Source organism: Vigna unguiculata, chromosome 5 (genome assembly GCF_037176805.1).
Source record: "Vigna unguiculata cultivar grain cowpea cultivar isolate G323 ecotype 2 chromosome 5, ASM3717680v1, whole genome shotgun sequence".
NCBI lineage: Eukaryota > Viridiplantae > Streptophyta > Magnoliopsida > Fabales > Fabaceae > Vigna > Vigna unguiculata.
In genome coordinates this window covers 41,500,083-41,520,212 of record NC_140796.1, presented here as the reverse complement: position 1 = coordinate 41,520,212, position 20,130 = coordinate 41,500,083, and the positions used below count along the sequence as shown (strand labels likewise).

The 20,130-nt window shown below is 32.9% G+C and overlaps 2 protein-coding genes across 2 annotated transcripts; one reads left to right on the top strand and one right to left on the bottom strand.

Moving 5' to 3' along the window:
- Window positions 1-1,332: 1,332 nt before the first annotated feature.
- LOC114185016 (uncharacterized) lies at window positions 1,333-8,085 on the top strand. Its single transcript, XM_028072492.2, has 8 exons — window positions 1,333-1,732; window positions 1,859-2,493; window positions 3,521-3,760; window positions 5,095-5,184; window positions 5,805-5,954; window positions 6,074-6,198; window positions 7,086-7,215; window positions 7,779-8,085. Exons 2-8 carry the CDS (start codon window positions 1,921-1,923, stop codon window positions 7,902-7,904), a joined length of 1,434 nt encoding a protein of 477 aa, XP_027928293.1. The 5' UTR covers window positions 1,333-1,732; window positions 1,859-1,920; the 3' UTR covers window positions 7,905-8,085.
- A 2,047-nt stretch (window positions 8,086-10,132) lies between these two features.
- On the bottom strand, window positions 10,133-19,705 carry LOC114185668 (putative LRR receptor-like serine/threonine-protein kinase At1g53430). The gene is made up of 24 exons (XM_028073534.2): window positions 19,424-19,705; window positions 17,170-17,356; window positions 16,642-16,713; window positions 16,189-16,260; window positions 15,911-15,982; window positions 15,759-15,830; window positions 15,536-15,607; window positions 15,374-15,445; window positions 15,204-15,275; window positions 15,001-15,072; window positions 14,845-14,916; window positions 13,922-13,993; window positions 13,702-13,767; window positions 13,539-13,598; window positions 13,419-13,457; window positions 13,294-13,340; window positions 12,717-13,087; window positions 12,359-12,554; window positions 12,129-12,266; window positions 11,707-11,819; window positions 11,373-11,583; window positions 11,057-11,294; window positions 10,813-10,963; window positions 10,133-10,701 (listed from the first exon to the last, which is right to left on the bottom strand). Exons 1-24 carry the CDS (start codon window positions 19,542-19,544, stop codon window positions 10,222-10,224), a joined length of 3,138 nt encoding a protein of 1,045 aa, XP_027929335.1. The 5' UTR covers window positions 19,545-19,705; the 3' UTR covers window positions 10,133-10,221.
- Window positions 19,706-20,130: the final 425 nt, after the last annotated feature.

The following is a 20,130-nucleotide window of genomic DNA, read 5'->3' as shown; positions in this document are numbered from 1 at the left end:
TTTGTGGTTAATAATATCTATTAATGTTAAGTTGGTTGTAATATCCTTATACTATAAGCATTCTTGCATCTTCTGGTGATAATTCATGGTCAATTGGATTGGTTGTTTAATATGTGATTGTAAAGCTTCATTATGACTGCAATGAAACATACTACTAATTTCATGTCAATTATGTGATTGAATATTGAAAAGCATCATGCTGACAATGTTATATGATTGTTGGATTAGTTGCACAAGGCATTTGCAATCTTTGTCACCGACTCCTTTGTATGACTGCATGAAACATATTGCTATAAAACAGGTGTATTGAAGATGCTATGAGATTTGAGGTATCCCAACAAAAGAAATAGTTGGTTGGTATGGAAAGCTAAGTAGGCTAGGTGATATTTGTGAAGATATCTTAATGGTATCCTTACAGAGAATTGCTCCGTTACTGATTTAAACGACGTCACACAAAAGGACTAAATTACACACGAATTACGAAAATAAGAACTATTTTAAATATTTGGTAAAAATGATAACCATCCACAATAAACACTACAAAAATAAGGAATAAAAAGGTATTTAAACCTAAAAATAAAAACATAAAACCTAAGAGGTTAATATCAAAATAAGAATATGTAATTATATTTAAAAAAGTACAACAGATCCACAGATAATTCTAATTTTGTGTTTTTAAAGTTTTTTAAAAGAGAAGTAAAACCTAATTCAACTCTATTGTAAGTCAACATCTTTTTGTTTTAAAATTCTGAAGTTGGAAACTATAAGTGAAAATTACGCCAACCTTAAAAACCTCCATTAAGTTATCAATGTCTTATTTTCTTATGTTCTCTTCTATGTCTATAACCTATACTCATCTCAGCATATATATATATATATATATATATATATATATATATATATATATATATATATATATATATATATATATATATATATATATAAGAAATCAGACAATAACCGTGCTATCTCACATGCAAATATGCCAATATTTGCCTCAAACAAGACTGCGCTTACAGTGTCGAAGACCAACAGAATCGACAAGAACCAATTGCAAATTAGGAATTTAATTATTAAATGAAAAAACAAGAAAAGAATAGAATTGTTTTTAAAGTGAATTGACATTTTCTACACACACAAAAACAAGGAAAATTTCCTTGCTTAAAAAAAAAAAAATCTTTAAAAATGGGAGATTAAATTTGCTTTTGTGGTGTGGGCACACGTAATGTGTCGAGCATTCACGCGTTCTCATTGGCTGTGCTGTGTGTGCCATTTGGGTTCATTTTTTCTGGAGACCCGTTCCATTCTCCATTATTATCATTTTTATCGCTAGCGCTTCATTCAGCTCAAGAAAAAGAAAAGAAAAAAATCTTGGTCCTCCTCATCCACTACACTACGCCAATCTAAGCAACGTGTCGCTAAACCAAGCCCAGTGCGCATCACGCACCCCCTCCCATTTCCATTTATCATTCTCACCATTTCCTTCAACTACTTCACTTGCAACCGCCACCACAACCTTCGCATTCACCCTCCCTTCCAAATTCATTGTTTATCGCTTTGATTCGTCGGTTTTTGAACTCTTAAAAGGACATTCTCTTCTTGTTGTTGTGTATTTGATTCCTGTTATTTTTTAGGTTAGTCTTTTCGCTCTTCGATTCGTTTTCTCTCGATTAGATTTGCGATTTTAAGTGAAGCCGAAACCGAAACTGAAACCCTACGCCGTTGGAAACGTGTGAGTTTTGTTGAAGAAGAATCTGTTCTTTGTCTTCTATTGCTTTTGTTTTGAAATATAGTAGATTTCGATTCAGATTCCGTCATCGATGCTTTGATTCGATTGAGTCGTTGTTGTTTAAATTAGATTTGTTTGTAAGAGAAACGCTAAAGCTCATGGAAAGTTAGTAAGTTTTGTCGAGGAAGAAGATGTCTGTGGAAAGGTCGTTTGAGGCATGGGAAGAGGTGCAGCGTCACGGGCAGGACCTGGCTGACCGGCTTGCCCAGGGTTTCAGCGGATTGATTCATACGCATATGAATCCTCCGCAATTCGTGTGGCCGAACCCTCCGCAATCGAAGCTCTTTGATCTGGAGTTTCCAACGCAGAGCTTTGGGAAGAGGGATTTCGCTTTGGCGACTCAGGAGTACGGGATCAATGGCGTGTCGGCGATTTTCGACATCGGGAACAGGATCGGGCAGGCTGGGGCGGACTTTGGGGCTAGCTTGAATGGCCTGGTTCAGCAGTTTTTCCGGTCGTTGCCGGTGCCAGTACCGTTCAAGCATGAGGAGAGTTCGGTGAGGGTGGATGGTGGGGATAAGGGGTGGCAGAGAGGAGGAGTTGGGATTGCTGTGCCGGAGGATTTGGGGCTGGGGTCGCTTAGTGAGAGGTTGAAGAATCATGGGTTTGCTGAGAGTGTTAGTGGCGGTAGCGGTGGAAGTGCCGAGGAAGAGGGTGGTGGTGGGTTTAACATTGGCTCTATTGGTCTCCTGGGCAGGCGTCAGGTAAAAACCCTTGGTTTTGGATTATATGTTTGTTTTTTTGTTTATTTGCATATTATTTTTGGAATTGGAAGTGATCAACCGTTGCTGTTTAATTTCTTGTTTATTGATGGAGTGATTAAACAGTTTTTTTTTTTTTAAATGGAAGGGGAGCATTTATGATTGTAGAGGAGCTATTGAAGTAGTTGCTTGCTATGGTTTACTGCGCAATTGTGGTGTTCATGCGCAGAAGAAACAGTTTTTATTTCTAGAATTTTATTCTGTTTTAGATCTAGTGGTTATTCCGATTAGGTTGTGCCTTTGATGGTGAGATTTGGGTGCTAAATGTCATTTTGAGGAGGGTGTCATTGGTCTTTGTTGTGTTTTTGTTTATGAGAACGCAAGCTCGTGGGGAATTCTTGAGCCCCTATCGGAGGTGCAGAGAATTGTTAACGTTCATGAATTTGCATTAAAGTTATTTTCTGTTCATTGCTTCTGCGGTTTTCTTTTTGGGATTCATGATGGAGATGTGCAGTGGCATCTTGGGTCTTAGTATAGTTGCACAAGTCATGTTAGACAACGGAAATGCAAGAGTTGAGCAAATGGTTTCTTTATCATTTGTAAAATCTGTACATGGACTTTTATTTCTCTTCAATGCCCTCAACTTGTCCTGTGATACGTGCATAATAAAACTTGTAATTTTAATAATGAGTACCTGCACTAACTAGGTCAGAGTAAATTATTTGTTTATGACATAGACCGCATTAGCAATTGAGCATAGCAACTGTATTATTGACCTTGTTAAGTTATAATCTCTGGGGCAGAAACTTATATTGAATTTCTTCATGGTACAATTTAATATATTGCGTACTAGTTTTCAAATTTTGATTGATTGTTTGGAAATATTTCTTATTTTCAACATTTATTTTGAATGGTTTGTGAAAAATGTGCAAGCTCGAATCTGTACTTTATATGACTAAATTCTCTTTTTTCATTGTTGAAGTTTTACTCTATCTATTTCATTTACGTGTTATATTTTTGTCTTGTACAGGGAATAATAAATTTTACGTCAACTTATGATAGCAGAACTCAAGAAGTGGAAGGTTCTTTAGTTGCAAGGGGAGATTTGTGGAGACTAGAAGCATCACATGGTGGTTCTACTTCTGGAAATGAAAATTCATCTCTTTTCTTAGTTCAGCTTGGACCTCTCCTCTTTATCCGTGATTCAACACTCCTCTTGCCTGTTCATTTGTCAAAGCAGCACTTGTTGTGGTATGGCTATGATAGAAAGGTAAAGATAACATTCTTTTGGCTAATTAGACTTTGCTACAAAATTGGTAATGTATAGGGAAGGGGAGTAAAGCATATCCATAGAAATTGTGTTTTATCATTGAAGCAACTGTGTGAGCGTTGTCTTGGACTCTAGCTAGAAAAAGAAATCTTTCATAGCCTTTCCTGATAAAAATTCTTTTTACTACATCTTGCTACTTAGAAGCCAGATACATAATACGATATGGGTATGATGGATACATACAAATCGTTTTTAGAAAATCAAGATTTGACACAGTCAAGCTACAGTATATGTTACTGTAGGCAATAGGCATTTATATGATTGCATGATATTTGTAGAGAGATTTGATTATTCACACTAATAAAAGATCATTAATATATAAACCTATCAATAGTTATTAGATGACGATCACAATTTATAATAAACATATATGACCATAACAAGTAAGCACAATTACATATGTTTTCTCTACCCATATTATCATATATATTTTTCTAAGATAAACATGTCACAAAAGTATACTATTTTCCTGTCCCATTTAGAATCACAAGAATATGATAAAAACATCAATAGCCTCATAAAAAAAGAAGTTTTGGCCCTATATAATTGCCTACTATTCACTACCTTAGATGCATTTGGTATTGGGTGTGTTGTTTTCAAACTCTACTAGTCGTGGTTGGGGGGCTTGCTTAATTGCATTAGTTGAAGCAATTTACATGGTAGAAGATTGAAAGGTTAAGGCAGAAAAAATTTAACAATTTAAAAACAAAAATTGTGGTAAGTGTCTATTGAGTATGAAGTTGTACCCTGAATTGCATGACCATATCGTGTAAATTTTTATGAACATAATCAATATTTTTGGATGCATATTGGGATGGATTGAATGTGGTATTGGTATCAGATATGTGTTGGACAATGATACCTTAACCTTTTCTGAGCATGTGGGCTTCATTGTACCATATGCATTTGATCATTGAGCACTATTTGCTCATTTGTACCATATACATTTGATCATCGAGCACTATTTGCTCATTAAATTGTTAACAGGATTTCCTATCCAACCAAGCTGTTGTAAAGTATGCTGAAATGATGCCCATGTTAGTATGGCTATTCATCTTGAACATTGTAATAATTTATGTACTCTTTTCTGACAGTAGCAATTTATAATATAGTTTGTATGCCTCGTTTTTCTTGTTTTTCTTGTTGAAATTACTCTCTTGTACTCTTGTTTAGTATCCATCATCTCTGTTATCTGCTTGTGGATGCTCCATGTAGTGCTCCTCGCCCAAATATAGCTTTTTGTTAGCTTACGTGGTCATTATTTTTGTTGTCAGAATGGAATGCATTCCCTTTGTCCAGCAGTGTGGTCAAAGCACAGAAGGTGGCTGTTAATGTCCATGCTTTGCCTGAATCCCGTAGCTTGTGTAAGTTGATAGATTATGCTGTTGTGATGCCTTTAAAAATGCATGTTCTATTTTTTATTTATTTATACGGTGCCATGATGAAATTTATAATATTAGTGAACCACCAATTAATTGCTTAGGTTGCTTTTCTTTGGAAGTCAATTTGCTTTCCTTTCCTGATTATTACAATTTAGGATTATATTAATCTTACCCTCAGATGTAATTCTTCACCCATCATACCCTTGTTTCGTTGTTATATAAGTTCATCACTAAAATTTGACTTGATAGAATTTTCTTGGTTGTACCAATCTTTTATGCAAGAGCACGAGACATAGAAAGGGTTGTCAGCATAGTTTAATCATTTAGGGGTAATTAAAGAGCCTTTGCACCGAGAAAGATGTATAAATTTTAGTGTTCTATGACACTCGACATGTAACACTCTTGGAGAATTAAGCCAAACATCAAACGGCAGATAACTAGGTACTTTAATGTTTTTAAAATATGGTGTTAGGGTTTAAAATTGTTTATGCTGGGTCATTTTTCGAATGTCAAAACTAGTTCAATGGATATACTCTTACACGAGCAAATCTCTTGGCATAACTTTCCTGTCTTAATTATTTTCTCCCTCTTTCTGCACCCAGTCATTTGTCGATCTTCAATTTCCTAATGGGCAACTAACCTACGTATCTGGTGAGGGTCTAAGTACCAGTGCTTTCCTTCCTGTTTGCGGAGGTCTTCTTCAAGCTCAGGGTCAATATCCTGGGGAAATGAGATTCAGCTTTTCATGCAAGGTTAGAATTCAAGTTATTGAAGGCTCTGATTTGATGATGTTTGAAGTTCACAATATTTTAGCCTGAACTATTTTCCTTGTGCACTGGATTTAATATTGGCTACTCTTCAATTGTTTTAGAACAAGTGGGGAACAAGAATCACACCAATGGTACAATGGCCTGACAAATCATTTTCTTTGGGTCTTGCTCAAGCCTTGGCCTGGAAGCGATCTGGTCTCATGGTGAGACCATCCGTTCAATTCAGGTAAGACGTCACATTTGGGGCTCTGGGGGAAAGGGACGATGGTACACTGGTTATCATAGGTGTTAAGGCACTTTCTTAACGTTACCTACTGGAGAAAGTTATTGTGCTGCTTTACTTGGTTGAAGTTATCTGTGGACGTGATGATTGCTTGCTTTTCAACTTCCTTTGACATTTTAGAATTAATTTCTCCAATTTAGATAAAATTTTCTCCTCCAAGTGTGGATGAAGTTTCTTTGCTAGTATGCCACAGTTTTGAAAGTATAGTTCATTATCTAAATACATAAAATGTGGTGTAGTTTGATGGTTGCATTCATGTGAGGAAAATAAGGCTTTCGAAGTTGTCTTTCTTTGTTTTAAGCCTGTTTGACGAAGCAATGGACTGTGTAACCTGCCATGCTCGATTCCATAGTAAGATTTACTTTAGAATTGAGAAATTTGGATATGTAATATAACCTGTAGTCTCCTGATTACCAATGTGTTTTTTTTCTTTTTTTTTGTATCCACTTTGCCTCTCTGTATCAGAAACCATTTTGTTTCAAATATTCTGAGGATACATTTAAAAAAAAAAAAAGATCTTATGGTGAATAAAATCCTTATTGCTTGAAAATTTGGTTTTTAATCTAGTGCAATGGGGTCATCAATCCATCTAGCTGATTTACTTGGTGGGCTTTAGCCCATTTTTTTATATTTTTATTCTTTAATAATCACTAAGTGTGTTTTCGATTAGTTTGTTTTTTTTCATAATTATTTTTAATCAAAATCTTACTGAGTGATTATTATCTCCAAAAGCATCTAATCTTTTGGTGCGCTTCATTATTGTCTCCGAAACTTATATTTGCAATTTCTTTGATGCACCCTTATATTTTTTTATATTGCTATTTGGTCAGTTTGTGTCCTACTCTTGGCGGAAGCAATCCAGGGTTGCGGGCAGAGCTCATCCATTCAGTTAAAGAGAAACTTAATCTAATTTGTGGATGTGCTTTCATGACCTATCCTTCTGCATTTGCCTCAGTATCTGTAAGTTGTTTCTGAATGAGCATCACTTCCTGAATTATGCAAGACTCATTTTAGATGTTTCCTAATGTTGTGAAAACATGTTTATGATAGAATAAGGAGCTTCTGATGCTTCTGAATTGTAAGCTACTAAATGTGTAGAGTCAAGATTGATTATGATATCGACAAAAACTAAATTCTTTTGTTATGATCACAAATGTCTTTTTTGTAAATTGTGATCATCATACGAAAGGATAAATGTCTATTTATCAATATTATATATCTGTATTAAATAATTTATGAACTTTTAAGGGATCTTAAATTTGAGTAACCTGTTGTATCTGAGCATCATAGGTACTTGCTCATTACTATATGTACGTGAGTAAGCACATAGGAAGTAAATTTTTTTATGTTTAACATACTAGTGGCTTGAAAATTGCTACACCATTTCACGAATATCTATCAATGTGGTTATTCATTATTTGATGGTTTATAACAATTGTAGATTTTTATTGGCACTTATTGTTGACTATTATTTCCATAATCTATCTAAATGGTTGGCCTCTCTTTTATATTGTGTTGTACAGATTGGCAGATCAAAGTGGAATGGAAATGTGGGGAACTCAGGTCTTGTTCTAAGAGTTGATGTCCCTCTCTCCACCGTTGGGCGCCCTTCCTTCTCCGTTCAAATAAATAGTGGCATTGAGTTTTGATAGCGTTCTAGTGTTTGGTACGATCTGTTTATATTTTGCATGAAGTGTACATAGGTTTGATTCCTGGACAGTACTTGCAGGAAATCCAGAAGAAAAAAAAAAACAGAAATCCTAACAACAAAGCTTACAGTCTTATGTGAATAGAAAATCCTGCCTTGGTTGGTAGTGTATTAGTTTGTCATTTTGGAGCTTTGTACTTACTATTCAATTTCTAACTATTTTGCAGGCTTTAACTTCTAGAAGTTTCATTCAAATATTGTAGGATTCCTCATTGTTATTTTTCCTTAGATTAGTATTAGTATTAATATTCACATCCTAATACTTACTAGGGAAGTATTTTCCCTTTGTAAAAGAACTTAATCTTCTCCTTAAGGATATTATTCATAGGTCGATTAGATTTGTTCCAAGTTAAAATTAGAATCCAAATCGTTTTTTTTTTCTTTTTCTGGTTTGATTCATAGTTATTCAAAATTGAATTTAAGCTGAATTAAATAATCTCGATCTAGAACAAATATGTTTTGGTTCAATCAGGTAGCCAACAAAATTGTTCTTAATTAATCTTCCATTGGAAGTGGAGCATGTAAAAACCAGAAGAGCTCCAGTCCTAGGAAACAAGAAGGCACCATCCATAATGTGAACTGGAAAAAAAAAACATAACACTTTGATTTCTTCGTGATGAAAATTATTATGCATACTTAGTATTAGGCTGTTTCAATTGTCAATTTGGTGTTAAGAGATGTTGTTCTGACAAGCTGGGTTTCTTCCATACGCTAAGGATGATTAACTTTAACACTATTTAAGATTAACGCTTTCCATTATTTTTTTTTTCTTAATTCAAATCAATTCACGTGAATTTATATAAATTAATAATGTAAATCATCGGTAATAATATTATATAATTATGATAATAATAAAATATAACTTTTAAAATTATATTTACAATATAATTAATATTTTAAATTTTTAACTATTTACCAAAAAAAATTCAATATGTGAATATATTATGTTTTATTAAAATATGTTTACTCCAATTTATTTATTAAATATTTTTTATAAAACAAATTTAACTCATTTAAATATATTTTAATTTAAATATATTTTAATTCAATGTCAAAGACAATTTAGTAATCTTACTTTTTCAGTTAAATTTAACTTTTATCTATTACGTTAATTAAATCATTTTCAAATCTTATTTCTAAATTTACTTATTTTCACTTTCAAATCACTTAAATACAAACTTTACCTTCTAATACTTTTAAATCTATTTTTTTCTCTTTTCTAAATCAATCTTCATAAATAAATACTTACATACACCGGTCAGTGGCTTTTTACAATTTAGATTTTCATTTTGATGAATTTTAGCGAATATTATTAGAATTGGTTTAAAATTACACTTTCAAAGTCAATTCTTATATTTAAATATAAGAAAATTTTTAAATAAAATTAATTACAAATCTTATAATTCAAATTTTTAATCTATTAATAATTAAATAGCTTAAATATAACAATATAGTTTACTTTTTTATTTAAGTTGATTGGATTCGATCATTTAGAAAAAAAAAAAACTTGTTAAATACTTAAACAGAATAAGAAAAGTTTGAAAATGTTAAAATTTCCTTGTAAGTTAAACTCAGCCTCTACATTTAACTTTTGTTGGAGTTTTTCATGTCAAGTTAATTTTCCTTGATGAAATAAATTAGTTACTTTTTTATTCTTACAATTAAGGAAAGATTTATTTAAATATATCCTTAACCAACGTATGAATGATTTTATAACATACAATAATGCTCAATTATGACATGTGCAAGCCTAATAATTTTGATGCAAATGTATCACTTTAAGGTTGTGATCATATATCTCTAAGCCTTCTGCATCATCCATGTCTACTCAACAATAATATCCACCGAAAACTTCGTTTGATTGTTGGCTACACCCCAATCAAAGCTTCCGAAAATTTTTATCCGGAATAGGATTCTAATGAGTGTCTTCTTGAAAAGGTTTTCCGAAATTGATTTAATGCGTTCCGGAAAATAAAATCCGAAATTGATGGGGTGGCAAATGAAATTTGATGAGGTGTAGGAAGGAATTGCCTTGATTGTTTTATATGATATTCAACCTTTCTTGCTAACAAATGGAGGCATTTCAAGCCCAAGAAATCATTCAGTAGGAGCTTCGAAAATGTAATTGAAATTGAATGCCATATCGATTAGACCAAGGTTAGAAAAACCTTTAGTAAGCAACAAAGAAAAATCTTCTATATACTTTGAAACCTGATGTTTGACTTCACCATAGTTTTGTATGTATGTTATCAGCCTAACTAGTTTTTGTTCATATCCTTTACAAAAGAATTTGAATTTGGTGAGTTCCCTGCCCCAACTTCGAAGCACTCGTCATTTGAACTTGTAATAAGTTTATCAGAAGAATGATCGGTTCTACTTGGTATAGATATGGTGGAATCAACCCATGGTCCCCCCATTGACTTGCTTCTTTGCTCTATACTATCTTGTGAGAAATCAGAAGAGACATGAGTTTGGCTGTCTTGTGATAAGAACTCCAACGCTTTAAATCTTGCATCCTGTGCATTGTCACTGCCTTTGATTATTGGTGGTGCTTGAATTGGAGTTTTTCCCTGAAGCATGCTCACTACCGATGACATAGGTGGTCTAAGAGTGGGAGAAGGATTGGTACACAACAGTGCTAACTGCAGCATTCTCATTGCCTCTTCTGAGGAGTACTTTGAACCAAGACTTGGATCCACCAAATCCAGAAGGTTTCCTTGCTCTTGGAGAACATAGGCCTTCAATCAAATGCAAAAAATAGTATTACAAAATTTCAACCAAATCTTAGGTAAACCACAATATCATAAAAGAGAAACATCAATAATGTCTACATTTAAAGTGTAACTTACCCAATCCAAAAGATACACAAACTCCTCCTTTGGCCTGTAATTTGTGTTGCTCTTTCCACTAACAATCTCTAAAGCTACAATACCAAAGCTATAGACATCTGCTTTGTCTGTCAAGTAACCCCGCATAGCATACTCTGGAGCCATGTAGCCACTGGTGAGAGACATTTAGTACCCTTGTGTCAGTGATTTCAAAAAAACAATGAAATGAGGAACAAAGTCTAGAATGGTTTTGCATAGTACTAACATTGTCCCAGCTATTCTTGTACTGATATGGGTGTTCTCTTCTTCATCAAGTTTGGCTAAACCAAAGTCAGAGATCTTGGCATGCAGATGCTTATCAAGTAAGACATTGGTTGCTTTAATATCCCTGTGTACTATTTTCAACCTTGACTCCTCATGGAGATAGGCTAATCCCTTTGCAATCCCCACACAAATCTTCATTCTTCTGGGCCAGTCCAATTGCATCCTCTCATGCTCTTTACCTAAAAGAGAAAAGCTTTTTCAGTTGGATTTAACTTGGTAGCGGCATACACAATCAAACATGTTCATCAAGCATTTACCAAAAAGTGCACGAGCAAGACTATTATTCTCCATGTATTCATATACTAGAAGCAACTGGTTTCCTTCAATGCAACAGCCATAGAGTTTCACAAGATTTGGATGCTGCAAAGCAGATATCATGCCTATTTCATTGATGAATTCGCGGTTCCCTTGCTTTGATTTGGAGGAAAGCTGTTTAACAGCAATCACAGCACCGTCTGACAGCACACCCTGTGAATAAACAATGTCTTCAGTATATGTTTTTATTTGTAAAATATTGGAAATAAAAGAGTCAACCACAATGTTTTCAAAACTTCATATAGCTTGAGATGCTTGTAATCCATCCAAGGTTACCTTGTATACTGGTCCAAAGCCTCCTTCACCTATCTTATTTGCAGGATCAAAGTTATCAGTAGCAGCTTTAATCTGTCTTAAACTGAAATAACCTGTCTTCAAACCTAGAAGTTCTGCAACAAGGTAGATGTAGCTACTCAATGAAAAGTATCAAGTAAAAAGAGAGAAATTAGAGAACTGTTTTCATGAGAACTCAAGTGTGCATTTTTTCTGAACTTAAAATCACAACAATTCAGATCTTTGCAGTAAATTTTTTGTTGTAATATAATCTGATATTAATATCTACATAAGCATGTCTACTACAATATTATTAGACTGTAGCAAATGCATATTCGTCATGATTGACTTCAAACCAATCTGAACCTAGTATGAGCAAAAACCAAGTCATAAGGGCACCAACTTCCTTTGGAATATAATCTTACCTTGGTCTGTTTCCTCTTTCCCACATAGAAAACCCATCTTCCAAAGTGCAAGGAGTATCAATATGATGAACACACATATCCCAACCCCAATTCCAGCAATTGCTCCAGTAGACAGCCCTTGTGAAGGAACTTTGAAGTCTACATCAAAGTGGAAATATTTACTTGACATGAAAAGACAAGGTTTTTATTGATTTCATACATAGAAAACCACTGTTGTCAAAACTACTTACTTGGGGTCACAGTGATAGCAGATATAAGAGGTCCATATATACCTCTTTCAGGAATAGCATTAGTTCCTTTCCCTGCCCAGGAAAAGTGGATTTCCAAGGTGTTGTGGGTAACATTCACATTAAACTCCTTAGTGATTCCCTTACCAACTCCACCAGCTTCTTCCACAATGTTAAAATCTTTCAAATATTTAAAACCCTGTCAATGTACAGTGATGAAAATATCTACCTTCAGAACTCTTGCTTAATTGGAAAACCAAACAGAAACCGAGTCTAATATGTAAAGAGTCACTGGGATGAGCCATTTGATGTGTCACTCCTAACATAATATATGAAACAAATTGTTTGCTTCATTACTCACTTGGATTGAAACATCAAATACACGCCTTCCAAGGCTGGTAAATGCATTGTCATCAGAGAATGTTATCTCAGCAAAGTGAAGTTTCACTTTATAATTGCCATTCAGCATACAAAGACCATAATAATGAAGATATAGTGGGGCCAAGCGGGCTGTTTGGTAGTAATCAGAGCCATTAATTTTCAGATTAAACTGATTGTTTGCAACATAATCAGCCTTGTCCCTTCCTAGATATACTCCAGTGCTGCTATATGCCCATTTGCCATCATTACTAACAACATAGTTTGATATGCCTCTTAGATTGGGGTCGGCTTCATATTCATTGCCGTCAAACTCTATTTCAGGTCCTCCACAGTTTATGAACAGAGAATGAACTGCAGAGATACAGTGAAAGTGAATAGTTTATTAAGAAAAATGACTAAGCTTAATGAAAAAGCAGAAATACAAAACAAACAAAACAAAAACTTGATCTCTAATGCATTTTAGTTTGGATTTCAAAATGGAACTATCATAATTTCATCGACACAACCATTGTAGTTTATGAAAACATGATGATTACTTTCCAAGTCTAGACACTTACACCGGGGTTTTCCAGAACAAGGTTGGCCTTTCTTTAAACAAGACGATCTGCAAGATGTATAGTTAGTTCAGCTGATGATTCAAAGGTGATATTGAATTAAAACTAGATCACAAGAAAGAACATACGAAGTGTTTGCTGAGGGAGAGAGGCTGGAAGCTAAGTTCCTGCTCAATAATAATAATACAACGCTTAGAATTGACATAAGTGAAATGATTTAAATAATTTCTAGACAAGAAGAAGCTTACACATCCAAGACCTGGCAAACATTTGAAAAACTCTCACTAAAATTGTTCAAAGATAAATCACTGAAAGAGAACATAAAATGAGATCAAATTTCATAATTCAGAGAATTCTAATTCTAAAGTATGAAACTAAGAGGGTGGTAAATATTCGAGAAAACATGCTTACATCCTCTGTTTGAAGGTTTGTATCCAATTAGGAATTCGTCCACTTAGAGAATTGTTAGTCAGGAACCTGCATCCATCATGAACATATGCTTCACTATATCAGAGAGATAAAATTCAATCGAGAAAAAGCAACAAACATTCTCGAGATCAAATTGTTTGTAGGAACATCCACATATCATTTCAGTTAATCTTCTTGCCGGAAGATGAAAATATGCTCTTACAAGTAATTTATTTTTTCCAGGTCCTGAAATGAATCTGGGATTGGACCGGTCAGCATGTTGGAGCTCAGATCTCTGAACAAAAGAAAAAGGAGAAAATTACTAACATGAAGTAATGGCACATGCCACAGCCAAATTGTAGCAGCAGAATATGATGAGATGTGCTTTCAAGATTACAATAATTTTTTATTTTTCTCTTTTTCAGGCCTTTTGAAATTGGAATACAATATTACAGATAATTTGCACAGATGATGCATAGTAAAATTTATACTATCATTATAATGGTTTAACTAATTAACAAATCACAGTCATCTTAAAGGAAGTGCTCCCATTTGTAATGAATTTGGTTCAATAGTTTGAAAAATATAGCTTTTCAAACTACTACACAAGCAGCTGAAGAGTGTCTAAAAATAAGTCTTTGAAATATATTTAGCAATGATTACCAATGTAACAAAGAAGTGCTAATCACAAAATGATTGGATTCAAATTATTTACTCGTCTTCATAAGGATGTAATTCAATGATCACAATCTTAATCAAAGAACAATAGATCCTGTAGAGCAATTATGGATAGAAAACAAAGGTGCTACTCACAAATATGTGTGTGATTGTCCAAAAACTCAGACAGTAGAAATGAACATAATAAAATGATCAGTGTCACAGAGTGACCTCTAGATCCTTAAATGTGTATAATGGTGATTTAAATTCTCTCGTTTATTCATTATGATTGCAACCTGAACTTTCTTCTTATGCTACCATCTCAATGAAAAAAAAAATATCAAGTAGACCCTTGTCTTTGTCTCTATATAGGTCCGTGTGTTTTTGTAAACTAAAGTTTAACTGATAATAATGAGAATGGTAAACAGGTATATATATAAAGAGGATTAAAGCATATATAGCCATTAACATACTCTAGATGCAACTTACAGAGTTTTTAAACTTTGCTTTTGTCCAATGTAACTAGGAATTTGACCAGTGATTAAGCAATTTCTCAATTCTCTGAGTAACAGAAAAAACCAAACATTAAAAGCCTGAATGAATTATATATTTCTTCACGTAAGAGCAATGATGTTTTCAACTCACAGTCTTTGCAAGAGATTCAAATTCGTCAGATTAGGAAATGTCATGGTTGGTCCCTTCAAATCTGATATTCTCCTGATATATAAATGTTTCATCAATGAAAAGAAAATGTTTATCTATTGGAGATTGCATTCCATAGCCATTTTAAAATGCAAACAAAGTGTAACAATTTGGAATATTCTAAAAAGGGGAAAGAAAGTACTAACAATTCTGTCAAATAGATCAATTCAGATATGACAGAAGGAATTGGACCTTCCAAGGATGTGCCCTGCAAATCCCTTTAAAACAAAGTTTTCTCAGTAATAAAATACAAATATAGCATTATTTGATTCTTCAAGGGAAAAAAAGGTCAGAATAAGCCAAAATTTAGACTCACAGTCTATCAAGTTTGGTCCAGTTCCCAATAAAACTGGGTATCTTCCCAGACAAAGTGCTCCCATCTATCCTACTACAGAAAATGTGGAGTGGTTTCATAATTTAACAAAGACAAAATAAAAACAGAGGAACAAATTTTATCACATCATATCGTATCACTCACAACTGAGTAAGATTCTTTAGTTTTCCATATGCTTCTGGTATTGTCCCTGTGAAATTATTTGCAGAGAGAAGTCTGCATGTTCATATAGTGGAAATGAAAAAAGAAAAAGGAATTAGGCTGTGTGGGAAAAACAGTATATTTATGCATCAATGAAGACAAACTAATGATTGAATTTGATTATGTACATCAAATGAAAATTATGACATAAAACAAATAATCTCACAATTTCTGTAAGTTGCTCATTTTTCCAAGGCTTGGGGGAAGATGCCCTTCAAGTTGATTATCTTCCAAGTTCCTGTAAATATGTAATACAAATATATTTATTCCACTTCCTATGTTAATCAATATGACATCATGTTTTTCTCAAAGGCTTACAGTTCTTGCAGACTAGTCATATCACTAATTTCTGAAGGAATTGATCCAGTAAAGCGATTTCCCAGAAGTGACCTGAATCATGGTAACAATTGTACATTGAGGAATTGAATTTAGGTGAACATGGCAAATCATAGAAACCAGTTTTAAATAAAAAAAGAAAATAATTTAATTAGAATATATATATATATATATATATATATATATATATAAAAGTTTTGAGCACTGTTTATCCATATGCAAGACAAAGAAACACAGATACAGAGGTAATGATGACTTACAGAACTTCAACTGATGAAAGGCGTCCAAGGCTTTTTGGAATTGAGCCATTGAAATAATTTCGAGTGAGATCACTGTAAGAGTTTCAGTTAGTTTTTTCTACGTAGATTTCTTTGCATTTGATGAAATTAATAAAGCTTCATTTTCAAATGAAGGAACTGGAATGAATACTATTAATGTTAAAATAAATAACACTCTTCTGCAATTAACCATTCATATTTGTACCATATTCTTCTGGTTTGGTTGAATTTCTCAGTACTTCATTAATTGCTGGTTATAACAAATTTAACAAACTTCAAATTGTTTGCATTTATTATGAATTTGGCTATCAACAAATGCTTGACTCAACAATCATGCACAGGGTTCATTCATATTCAATATGTTCTAACAGAGACAATATTTGTGAACATAGAACTAGAAAAAGTTAGAGGGATAAAGAATTTAAAATCACTTACAGTATTTTCAGTCGAGTTAGATTTCCAAATTCATCGGGTAAAGGTCCAGATATATTGATACCCTTGAGTGCACTGTCATAACCAATGTGTTCAAATAGAATTCTCAAATGAATATTATTTTTACTTTAATAAACAAGAATAGATGTAAAGTAACCAAAGGTGATCTAAGTCTCTAAATAACACACTAAATTAGTCTCTAAACTTTACCAAATTAGTTCTTGAAATTAGAGTAAAAGAATTGGGTGCTTACTTACAAAAATAACTAAAGAAAATTTATTGATAACCACTATTAAATAAAGGATTTGTAATTCCAAGGACTAATTCAGTGCATTACTTCTTAAAATACAGCATAATTATTTTTGTGCATCCAGAAAAATCAAATCTTTATTTAACAGTGGTTATCAATAATTTTTCTTTAGTTTTCTCAAACTCACACTGCTGTCTATGGTGTAAATAACTGTCATAAGTTGCACAAAGTTAAACTGTATTATAAAATAGTAATAAGAGGTCTGAGAAAAAGAGCCATACATGGATATAACATGGCAAACAGTACCATTGTTGAAAGAACAATGACAAGTTACATTCCTTATGATTTGATCCCCATCCCTTGAAATCTTTCTGTTATCAAATCCTCTATCCCCTTTGTTGCAGGAACGTTGTGTAACTTTCCAATTCAAGTTCTCTACCTTGTCTGATATTGTTTGTAGTATTTTAACTGCAAGTATACAAAGCAAAAACAACTCATTTTAGGTTGGTAAAATTCTGAAATACAATGTGAAAAACCATTCACGTCACATGCAAAAACATGTTATGTTACTAATTAATTTAATCAATCTCTTAATGTGAAAGTGCTTCACATTTTTCAGAAATATTTAGCAGCAATCAGGTGGTAAAAGGAAAAACTTTAATTAGCTAACATGTATTGGTCACTTTCAACTCTCATAGTCAATGGCCTTATCAATTTGAGCACGATGCTATGTTTTCATGAATAATGAATAATTGACTGAGTCAAATAAGGTGGCCAATAAATATAAGAAGTTGAACTTTGCATGCATGCAAAGATAATCTGTTTCCAAAGTTCATATGGTCAACCTTCTCATATTAGTATTATTATTATACTAGCAATAGTCAATAAAACGAGAAACATGATTATTGAATAATGATAATTAAACCTTAAGTTGATCAAATCGTATGGTTTAAGGAACACAAAACATGACATGACATGACATTATTTTATACATTCATGTTGTGTTTATCATAAGGAATAGTGTTATTAGAGCATGTTGACACGTAATTTGACTCATATCTATCAAAATGATTTCATCACAATTTATTTTAACTTTTTTGTCTACTTGTTGACTTTTATGACCACAATAGTAGTGTTTTGTTTATCTCTTTTTGCATGTGAAATATGAACAGAATTGCAGAAAAGGTTGCTACTAATGCAGCTGGTGGTAGCAGTGACATTTCTCTATCAGTTATTTTCAAAAGAAAATAGAAAATTTTATGACAATAGTGCTCATCAGTGTGTGAAATGCTTTAAAGGGTAACTGATATGACCTTTTCATCACATAACAGTTTATGATTGGATTATATTTACAGTATGAAAATATAACTTTCTTCATATTTCATTGATTTTTCTCTATTGGTGATGCAGTTACCGGAAAAGGTACTAAAAATAAAGTTCAAAACCATTTATTGAAAAAACTACTGCTTACTCCAAAAAGGAAAACATCTATAAAAAAGGATGAACACAATCTGACACACGGTCTGTCACTTCCACTCGTTTAGACATAATCACATGCCCCTTTTATTACCAACTACCCTCATTTATTTAACAATTTTCAACCTTTTAGCCTACTCCACAGCTGTAGTAACTTCATACTAATCAACGTTGTGAGAGTGATTAAAGAATAAAACCAAAAAAATACACGTGGTAAAATAAATATTTATTCAGAAATCTTATGAGCCCAGTTAAATAAAATTGGAATTTCAAAAAGGGGATCACCAATAATATAATAAAAAAATGACCCTTTGGTGATAGAAAAATGTGGCCACCGTTGGACAGAGGATGCTACCTCACATCACATGAACAGTGAAGAGCAATTGTTGTGATTTCATTGGATCTTCAAAACACTCCAAAATTTGATAATGTCAAAAACAACAAATAAAATAAATCGTACAAATCCCTTGTTTCAATGATGATAAAGCTCTTTGCTTTAATGATCGAAGTAACATAAATAGAAGAGAAAGCTGAGTGAGGATATATTTCTTTTATTTAGTTGAATAAATAAATGGAAAAACAAAATATTATTTCCTTTTGTTTTCTCTTTCAATTTAAATTTCTATAATTTCTACCCCTTCCCATTTTCTTTCCTTCCAATCCATCAGAACCAAACAATCCCAGAAAATTAAAAGGCCAAGGAGTGATTATTCAATGACTTCAGAGATTACAGAAACCAAACACATATTTTAATTTATTTAGAGCAAGTTAGATGCTGAACTTACAAAAAAAAAAATTAAATGTTAATGAAAGAGAAATAGAAAGGGAAAGAAAAAAAAAAAGTGATTTCCCTATGGATCTGGTGAGAGAAGAAGCAATGCAAGTTGATGAACTAAATTCTGAATGTTGGGTTTGCACTACAAGTGAGAAAGATTGAAACTTTGTGAAGATGGTGTTGAAGTAAAAGACAGTTTCTGTTTAGTTTTGGAAGTTACAATCCCCAACACAGAGATTACCAACAAATAAAAAAGCATAGCAAAATGGAAATTAAGTAAGCACCTTCATCTTGTGGTATGAGTTGAGCATTAGATCCAAAGTGATGGAAGTGATTCAAAGCCAGAAAGCAAAAAGTGAAGAAGATGGCGACATGTTTGGAGCTTGAAGACATCACAAACCGCATCTTGGTAGGATCAGGACCACTACCTTAATCTTTTGTTTCTGTTTTGAAAGAGAGTTGCAGAAAATAAAGGAAAAACGACAAGAAGAAAAGGAAGAAAAGAGAGAGAAGAAGAAGAAGAAGAAGAATTGGAACGATTATTTTTGTTGGAGGGAAAGGGTATATGACGTATGAGAAACTTTTGAAGGATATATTTTTTTTTTTCTTCACATTAATAATACAGTCAGAAAGGTAAGTGAAGAGTAATAAAAGTATCACTATTGAAAAACAAAGGGAAGAAAATACTATTTTCTTCTAAAATAAATGGATATTTGGCCTACAGTTTTGACTTTTTTTTTTTTTTAATTTATTCACCAGGAATTTATTTGAATTCGTTATAAGGACAGTTGTGCACAATAAATGATTGACTTATGATCACAACTATTTTGAAATCATTTTAAGAATTAATTTTAATTTGTTGGGTGTAATTTTTTACATTACGATAATTAAATTGAGATAATCTATTATTTTTTAACTTATTTATCAATTAATAGTGGAAACACGTCTACGTATGTTATTTTTTTATAATAAAAAATAATTAAATTGTTAT